This window comes from Equus quagga, chromosome 8 (assembly GCF_021613505.1).
Source record: "Equus quagga isolate Etosha38 chromosome 8, UCLA_HA_Equagga_1.0, whole genome shotgun sequence".
Classification (NCBI taxonomy): Eukaryota; Metazoa; Chordata; class Mammalia; order Perissodactyla; family Equidae; genus Equus; species Equus quagga.
This window is the reverse complement of record NC_060274.1, coordinates 85122333-85132391: the sequence shown is the minus strand read 5'-3', so window position 1 is coordinate 85132391 and position 10059 is coordinate 85122333. Positions and strand designations below refer to the sequence as shown.

The window sequence follows — 10059 nt, the reverse complement described above, 5'->3', positions numbered from 1 at the left end:
ACGTCAGGCTGCCAGATGGTGGGGGAGATAGGCGCGGGTGAGCAGGCTTGAGACTAAAGCATGCTGGAGAGGATCAGGTGTTGCAATCACATTGAGCAAAGGAGTCAAGTGAACCTCATTACACGTTATAGAGCCCTGTTACAATATCCCGTATTACTATGTGGGCTTGGCTTTAACCTGGGACAAATCCTTTTCTGCTTGTGCTTCTTCCTTCCCACCCCCATGTTATATCTTTTCCTCTTTGAAGTCATCACTCTTAAAATAATAATGATAATAATAAATAACTAATTACTGTCATCATCATTTCATCTAAGATGTCACAATTGGAATATCTTCCCCAGTTTTTCAGATGAGCAAACTCATTCCCAAGTTCATAGGCCGCTGACAACAAGCAGATCTGGGATTCGAACTCAAGTCTTTCGGGCTCCAAAATTCTGGTTCTGCTCTCCTGCAAGTGGCCTGGAGTGATTTGCTCTAAACACCACCTCTCTCAAGGAAGGTCAGAAATGCAATGGGTCTTATAGAAAGTGAAAGTGAAGCATTAGAATCTAACTTCCAGCCGGCTCTCCAGGAGGAAGCTGGAGGAGGGAGTGGGGCGCAAAGTGGGGACTCACTGGGATGTTCCTGTTTTCTCGCCGTGCTTTGGTGATGTTAGAAACTTCATTGCCAAAACCCACCTGGGAACAATATTTTGAATATTCTCCCCACCCCCACCCACCGCTCCCCAACACCAATTTCTTTTGCATACTCCAAAATGATAGACAGAAGAATTTAATACACTTAATGCTTTTCTTTCCATTTACACTATCATAAATTACAAAGTATTGTTCACTTCACAAAATAAAACCATTTCCAGATAAGTTTTTGACAGTATCAAGAAGTACATAAGCTACAACAAACAAATCTGTACAGTTGGGAGGAACAATAACGGCAGGGAACAAGCAGAACCATGTGGACGCCCGTGTGCCAATGGAGTCCATCCGCACAGCCCTTGGGCCTTCCCAGGACAACACGTGCACTGCCCTCCTCCTGACTTTCAGCTCACTTATCACACAGAAATTCTCTTCTGGTCACTCCAAAACAAGATGAGTGAGTAATTACATGAATCATCTCAGACAATCAGAGGAAAAGACATTCTTGGATTTAAGAAAAAAAAAATCTAGATTTACAGTTTTTGATGTTTTGAATATTTTACCTATGTTACAAAATATAGAAATCTTGGTGTGAAAAGCTCATGCTAAGATAAATATAACCACAAAGATGGAAGAATAGTAACAAAAATCATATTAAATTATTATCTCCACAGAGCTACTTTTGTCAAGGAGGAACAAATATTTGTAAAAACCAAACTTATTCATTCTTACTTTTAAAAAGAGGCTTGTTCATAAAACCAAAATGAAAAAATCAACAATTATTCTGCAGATTCACTTTTCATAAATACAGAAATGTGGAAAAAATTCAAATTGCCATTAATAGATGAATTCAGAGGGCTTGCCGGAAAAGAAAAGAGGAAAAGTGCTAACTTTTTACACGGCCCAGATACAACCAGTGTTCTCAAATCATTTTATGTAAAATGACCACACACATGACATGGAAAGACTACGACCAATTCCAAAACATACTGTGGGGTTTCACAAAGTTTTTATGGAAAGAAAATTTGTGGATGTTTCAGACCATCCTACAATTGCTATAAACATATACCCTATGATAGCAAAATGCCAGTGCTTAACAGCAAAAACTATCAAAAGCAGGGACACGTGTGGCAGGTGAAATTTCATTGAAAAGCACTATAAGGACAGAGGTATGTCAAGATAATACTGCATTCACGGTAAACTTTTCCAGGGCATCACAGCAAGAAGGCAGGACAAGGAACACAGGGTAATAACCAATGCACTGCATTGAGTTCTATTTGCTAAAATAAAGTAACATTCTTGCAGCTAAAATAAAAATACATTTTACAATATAAGTTTCATTTAACGTTTAACATATAGAATTGTCTTCTTTTTGTAAGTGGAAAATGTATAACTGTATCAAGTACCTCTATGAATTAAGTTCCCTTTTATTACTGATAAGACTGAAATTTAAAAGTCTACATTGTTTTTTAATAAGTTAAAGAAGGATTTATTAATCACTCTTCCAGCAAAACAGACACACAGGAGGCTCGGCAAAGACCCAAGGCGGGAGCTTTTTCCCACCCTCACCCTCACTGTTCTTATGTGGAGGAGGCAAGTGTCTATGAGACACAGTAGCCGACTCGGCAATCCACTGTGGTCCAGGAAATTCTGTCACTTGTTTGGAAAACAAATCAAGTGTAAGAAATGTTTTTATTCCTTTAGCCTTATCAATTTAGAGGGGGCTGGGGCCATTCAGCTCATTTCCCTGGTGGATTAAAACAAAACATCTTCATTTTCTATTAAAATCTGCACAATCAGCTTTTGGTACCGCATGTCGTGGAGGGTGGTGAGGGTGCTGTCCTCAGGGGGCCTCATCAGGGTGGGCCCAAACACGATCCCCAGATTTTCAGCGTTCATGAAATTGTCTTTTTCATTCATAGTCACTCTGCAAAACAAGTATATACACAGAGACGTTACATAGATTTGCAGACAGATTTATATACTTGATTATGTATGTCTGCCCCTAAGAACTTCTCTTTGGGAAATTGCAAAAGAAAATGGAGAATCAAAATTACAGAAAAGTATTTTTAAAAAGGTAATTTTCTAGTTTTTCTTTTTTAGATTGTTGACATTGCCTTCAGCCAGTAGAAGTGAATTACTAAGTAAATCTGTTATAGATGCAATCTTTGAAATTAGAAAATCAGTCCTTCTTACTAAATAAATGTGGAACTGTCATTTAGGGAATATCGATTTGGAGAGACAGCAGATTCTGAGCTGGCCCCTAGTGTGTACGTATTTTAGTCTAGGCTTGTACAGAAGTCTTTTTTCTCTCTTGTCGCTTCCCACTAGTCTGTATGTTGGTGAGCAGGGAAGCTGAGGGCAGCTTCCCTGTCTGCTGGCAGGGCTAGTGCCAAAGGAGAAAGGTTACTTGTAGGATGGGGCTGCCATGAGTTTTGGAAGAGCCAGGCCATTATCATGGGACAGGGGAATGGCTGGAATGTGGCCAAACGGGAAAGCAGTTGAAGATTATTTATAGTTTCCACAGGATGAGGTCTGGAGCAGCAATTATTGTTGGAATTGAAAATCATCATTGCAACATCCAGATAATAACTGCAAAGTCTTTAAGAGTGAAATTCAAACTCTAAAGTTGGTTTAATACTTTCCCAATGGAATAAAATTACAAACTTCCCAATTCTTGCTTTAAAGAATTTAGGTTTTAGGACTTTCATAATAGGTCAATTCAGATTGCATTATTTTCGTGTTGCAAAGTTAGGAAGGAGGTAGGAAAGAGAACATTTTCACTATCAAATTGCTCACATCTCCCCATTAATTCAGGCACCATGACTGACCAAACAAGATGGTGAGCAAACCCTCTATGATAAAATTAATAAATTATTGCATTTAAGATTTAACTGGGATGTGTCAGCATTTTCCCTGATAATGATACTTTGCCTTCCAAACTATAACAATTGGACACTGATATAATTTATACCTAATTAAAAGCCAGGCTGACATTTACAGTCTATTACTTATCCAAAAATTACTTGTATTCTTAAATTCAATAAATTAATGCAAATGGGAATCTTCTGAGCTAAATATTACATCTCTGATGAACTTGAATATGAACAACAGTATGGATATGTTTTATAAGATAGAAAAATAAAGACCTCAGCCCCTGTGTTTATATGGTATTCTCAACTTGCTTCTTTTGACTTATTAAATGGATCTGTAAATTGGTCAATATAAACAATTTTGGGTTCATTTTATCTAAGAATGGGCTGCTGCCATGTATCTTCCAAAAACACAGAGGAAGGCATACAGAAGTGCCCGTATCCCTCTAATATCTCAAAGCCCAGCTCATTGTCCCCAGTACACATGTATGGTAAAAGAAAGAGATCCATGGCTTAGGTAAAAAGAGTCTGGAACAGAGGCTCTGGTGTTCTGTAAACTCCCAAACATCTCCATCTGTCTCACATGCTCTCATAAAGATAAGCCAGCGCATAGCCCTCTGTGGCAGGCACCCTCTGAGATGGCCCCCAGTGATCCCTGCCACCTGGGATTCATACCCTTCCTCTAGAGGATGGGCTGGACCTAGTGACTTGCTTCTAATAAACAGAACGTAAGCAATGGGATGTCACTTCTGAGATTGGGTTAGAGAAAGACTGTCTTTTATCCTCGGTGCTCTTGCTTACTCGCTCTGAGAGAAGACAACTGCCATTTTGAGAGTTGCCTATGGAGAACCCACATGGCAGGGCACTGATTTAACTGGCCTCCAGAGAACAGACAGCAAAAAAGCGAGGCCTCCAGTCCCACAGCCTCGGAGGAACCGAATCCTGCCAACAACCACGTGAGTGAGCTTGGAAGTGGACGCTTCTCCAGCTAAGCCTTCACATGAGGCTGCAGCCTGACTGTCAGTTTGACTGCAACCTCATTATAGACCTAGAACCAGAGGTACCCAGTGAAGCCACACCTGGATTCCTGATCACAGAGACTGTGAGATCATAAATGCTTATTGTTTTAAGCCATTAAGTTTCTGGGCAATTTGTTACTCAGTGATAGATAACTAATAGGTCAAGAAAAACAAGAGATCGGGGTGGGAGCGTGCTTGCCCAGAAGGAAGGTAGGCTCAGGAGTCTGGGACTGGAGGGAGGAGAAGGAGAAACAACAGAACACAGAGTACAGGGCTTGCGTGGGAGGAGGATGCAGAAATGGAGGCAGTGTAGACAAATGGTTAAGACACCGTGTGGGCTCTGGCTCAGACTGCCTGGGTTTCAATCCTGGCTTCACCTCATCTCATCACATCAGTTATTTAACCTCCCTCAGCTTCAGCAATCTCATCTGTAACATGAGACACCTACCAGTACCCGCCTCACAGAGATAACACACGTAAAGTGCGTGGAGCAGCTCCTGGCACAGAGTGTTCTAGCAGTTATGAATGGGGCTGGCCTGGGAGAAGGCAGCACAGTTCACCTTGAAGGAGTATCTGTCTACTCAGTGGGTTAGGGGGGAAGGTTGTGAATTCTCCTAATGCATTAACTGTCCCGGGGCAGATAGAGTTTGTGCCTAACGATACATTAGACCTTTCCTAATGTCAAGGAGGTGTCAACTTACTTCTTGAGGTGGATCATTAGGTATCTGAGGGTCTCATAGTGGGCAGGAGGCAGCAGCATCAGTACTTCATGGACTGCTTCCAGCCTCTCATCCGCATTGGAGATTTCTGTGAAGATCACACATAATGAATATTAGTGCAGTGTCATAACCTTCAAGTTTTCAGAGAAGTAACAAGGGGTTTGGTTTGTTCTGGCTACAGATGGAGGGGAAGTCTAAAAAGTTCATGCAATTTCAGGTAACATTTCACTTAAACAATTTGTTCGTGTCTTGCCTGTTCTATAATGGGGTTGAGGCTGGGAACCATATGCATATTGAATGTCCCCTGGGTGGGTGGCAGGAGGCTGGACATGGTCCTTGCCCTTCAGGAATCTGCAGTCCTGTGAATGCTGACTGGTGGCACATGCACAAACTGTGCTTTGCCCATCTCCTGAATGCTGGATTTGCTAGAAATCTCACTATCACAAGCTTTCATTCACACTGGACCGCGCTTGGTAGTGTTCTCTTGAAGTTGTCCCATAAGTCTTTCCCTGGCAGGCTTCCGTAACTGAATACACTTTACAATGCAAGGGCTTTGGCAGATGAGCCAGCCACCCCAGCCTGTACTAATGGCGCTTTTCACCAAAGCATTGGCGTGGTTGACGCTGGTGTACAGTCCAGGTTAGGAAGCAGACGCTAGGCATGTTAACAATGGGAGGAAGCACGCCAGCTTCTGCTTTTTAGGTCTCTGGTAGGTATTGGCAGCCACTCAAAGAAAGCTCTCCAGTCATTCCTCCTGGGGTGGAGGGTACCCTGCTGCCAGAACCTTCTCCACCCAGGATCACCAGGACCCAGGAAAGAACGCTCTTACCAGGGAGTAGGGCCACAGCTCATCTGCAAAGTGCATCTCGGACTAACCCCAGCCTGCCCACATATCTCCCCATCAGGCATCTCATTACTATATTTAGCAGCAAATACCTTTAAAGATTATATTTTTAAAAAACTTCCTCAAAGTGTACTTGACTTCTATGTCATGCATTCTAGCATCTGAATCTCCCCTTCCTCACTATGTTCCTGGGCAAAATGTGGCATCCCCACCCCTGCCTATGGTCCTCTCTCTGACAGCAGTGCACCCAAGTGCCAAACACTGAGTGAGCAGCCATGGGCTGATGGAAGACCAATGCTGATGTTCCATTCCAAGCCCTGTGAGCTCAGCTCTCCAAGCCTAGCTTTCCACTTCTGTAAAATGGGATTATGATATTGGCCTCATTAGGTAGTTGAGAAGATTAAACTAGAGGATATTGGTGAGAGTTCCCAGTATAGTACTTGACACAGTATATTCTTGGCCTGTTATTAATTTTGAACAGCATCAATGGCTTGGGGTGTGACTTTAGTCGATTAGCAGTGGGATTCTGCCTAATGGGTAAAAGTAGTTAATCTATATAGTCCACATTGAAGAACACCTGATTTTTTACTACAGAAACATTCTTGCTTTCAACATAAAAGAGTAGGCCTGGCTGTGCTGGTTCCCAGCACAAAGAGAATGATGGGGACAGACAGAACTCCTTGGCACCCAGCTTCAGCCGAGCAGAGTTGGTTTGGTAGTGGTTCAACTCAGCCGGTGAACTATGCCTGATTTTCTATTAACTGGGTACCATTGTGCCCTCATTTGGCAAAGCAAGTACTCATACTATAATTCAAACAGTTTTGAGTTTTAATTTTCTTAAAGTCAAAAGCATTATGCTTAGAAATTTGGTACAAAGAAAAAATTAGTTCTCAGTACTTACTTGCTGCTTCTATAAATTTGGAATAGGTATCGTAGGTGATGACAGGAATGGGTAAGTCTCTGAAATACAGTTTAAGGGCTCCAGTGATGATGTTTATGTCTGGATAGATGTTGGCAGATATATCTGCTTTTTCACCATCTGAAAAACAATGATCCAATTCCTAATTAGGACCTATTTCACCAAGTTAAAGCATGCCCAGAAAGAAAAAAAAAGACCCAGCAATGAACACTCCCTTATAAGTCTCAGCTGACTACTTTGGCCTCTAATAACCCTGAGATACAGGAAGTAACAAAAAGAAGTTTGGTGAGAGTGATTTTGGGTCTGAGGGTAAGTGTAGGCAAAAGGGTAGTGAAATAGAGTTAAAATCATTCTTTGGGTCTCAGCCCCTGGTAATTTGCTAAATAGAAATTTAGCAAGGTAATTCATATTCTAGACCCAAAGGCTCATGATAGAATAAAAATCTAATTTAAAATAAAAAATCAAGAAGTTCTTATACAGCTCCACCAGTATTCTTTGGACTTAGATTGGAGATCACATATACAAAATAACTGTTGAATATCTTCAGTTTCCATTGTTTCTTTCAGGCTCACTGAAGGTTCTTATAACTTGCTCCTTCCTCCCCTGTTCTCCAGGACTTTAATTTGGGAAACTTTAGCCTTCCCTCCTATATAGGTAATGCTATATCTCGTACCATTTTTACAGTCACTTTCAAGACTTTTTTTGACTTTTTGTTTTACCATTAGTAAATATCAGTCCAATGTAACCATCACAGGCTATTAACATTTGGGGGTTAAAAAAAGTTTTAATCATATAGGGACTATTAGCATTTTCTTCTGAAGAGAGTTGAAAGAAAGAACCAATGCCTCAGCAAATTTGGTTCTGAGGATAAAAAAAGCTGCTGATGTACAGAAAATGGTAAGAGTGTAGCAGATATGCTGTCTGATCCTATTATTTACATAGTTAACAAACACTTATTAAGAATCTACCATGTACCAGGAACGGTTAAGCCCCAGTGAATCAAAGAGGTAAAGACACCCTCCCTTCAAATAGCTCTAGTCAGACTGGGATCAGGCACGCAACTCAAGGATTGCGAGGAAATGGGAAGATGGCTATGCTGGAGACATGTGGCAACATGGGGGGACATGGGAAAAGGAAAGGGACTCTTAGCTCAGCTTGGGGTGGTCAGGGAGGATTCAGGAAAGAGGAAGGACTCGAGTTGACACCTGATTAATAGGTGTTTGCCAGGAAGAGATGTGAACATATTCTAGACGGACAGAGCAATGTGAGCCGAGGTGCTGCTTCATGAAAACAGGTAAGGTGTATTTCAGCACTGATGAGGTGTAAAGTATATGGGGAAGAGGAAGTGACCATGAGCTTGAACAGATAGGGCAACCAGATCATCAGAGACCTTGTCTACTATTCTACAGGGTGGAGGTTCTATCTAGCAGGCTAGGGGTTCCATCCCTTGACTGGCTACATCAGAATTATTTGTATTGTTCAATAGAAATACAGATTCTTGGGCTCATCCGGCTTTCTGCAGGAGTCCCTAGGGTGGACCCTGGTGATCTCTATTTTCAAACATGTTCCCAAGTTCACTTATGACATTTGACCTAAGAGATAATATGGCCTAGAGAACATATGTCATAGTCATAAAAAACAAAAGGAGTAAGGAGTTATTTCCTAAATTTCCACTGGCTTCCCCTGGCTTCCCCTACTTCAGTGCTGGGGGTACCCCCCATCCCTATGATCTCTTCTTTGGCACTTTGGGAGAAGGAGAAGAGTCAATGGGTTCCTGAGATGGGGGATGCAGAAGGGTGCCCCAGTGCCATGTGGACTGACCATAAATGTTGAGCAACCAAGTCAAGAATCTTAATGGCACCAAATGCTAGCTGCCCATTCAAGTAGTATCTTAAACTCACTTCTCCATGTAGTTACTCGTTCACAACTTTTAAGGAAACACTTCCCCCAAAAAGGCAGAGAACTATGAGATTTGCAAACTGTTATTCCTTGGCTTCCTGAAGAACAGCTCTCAGTAGCTCTGAAACCCCATTCCCACTATGAATAAAATCTGGTTCCAAAAGAGAGGGTGCTAAGGATAAGTCGTTTGGCATTCAAGAAAGCACAAGCCTACCTCTGTCAAATGCCATTTTGACATCTTCGATGTGTTCCGTGAACCCAGAGACTCTGTAAAGGCCTTCTGACTTTAATCCTGTTAAAAAATAGAGACAGACTTTAACTTTCACTTCCCAAAACAACTGAAAAAGACTCTAATATCATATTTATACCATGTGCTATCAGGAAATGAGCAAATAGTCAGTGCTCTTATATATTACACACTGTCACATCAGAACTTGGACTTGTCCATCTCAGTTTCCATGCAAGTCTGTCTTCATTTGCTTGCGTGGCAGTGGAGACCTCAGTGATCTAGTCTTCTTCCTGCCTGGCTCTGCAAAAGCGAACCCATGTTTAAGATTCCCATCAATCATGGTCTCCTTCTTCCTGTGTTCATCAGATTGCTGATTGCACTGCTTCAGGAAACAACCCACTTTCTCCCCAGCATCATCTTAATCCATGGTGCCATATTGCATGTAGCTCTGTGCTAGGTACACACACATACATGTAGCATATTATACTGATTTTATTGGAATGATACAAATTTTATAGGCTTTTATGTTTAATAAATGACAATATGTTAAATGTTTAAATATGATCGATTTCATTGTTACACTTTCAAATAAATGATCATGCAAAAAGATGCAGGAAATAAAATTCTAATGAATGATTCTGGAAACTTTGCTGTATATTTAGGCTAAACAAAGGATGTGGTTTCTCCTCCTAGATCTTATCGATTTGTTAAGATTTGTCCTAAAGCCTACCCAGGTCCCAAAGGAATCAGAAGGGATAGAGGAACAGATTTCAGATCTTGCATATCAAAAATCAGCTCCTATAAAACTATAGCTACAGCAAAAGCAAGCAAACAAATAGCTCTACTCCTGCTGAGTACACTCTGTCAAGTTCTTGATATCTAACATACATTCCTGCTTTTTATTTGGCAAACATTTATTGAGTGT

At 41.3% G+C, this 10059-nt stretch overlaps 1 protein-coding gene across 1 annotated transcript in view; it reads right to left on the bottom strand.

Annotated features, from left to right (window-relative positions):
• Positions 1 to 777: 777 nt before the first annotated feature.
• Positions 778 to 10059, bottom strand: part of CHN2 (chimerin 2) — a 287052-nt gene continuing 277770 nt past the window's right edge. Inside the window, exons 10-13 of the mRNA XM_046668856.1 lie at positions 9120 to 9197; positions 6989 to 7126; positions 5226 to 5331; positions 778 to 2559 (exon numbers count right to left, since the gene is read on the bottom strand). Coding sequence (XP_046524812.1) covers positions 2388 to 2559; positions 5226 to 5331; positions 6989 to 7126; positions 9120 to 9197 — 494 coding nt within the window. The 3' untranslated portion in view covers positions 778 to 2387. The remainder of the gene's footprint in view (positions 2560 to 5225; positions 5332 to 6988; positions 7127 to 9119; positions 9198 to 10059) is intronic.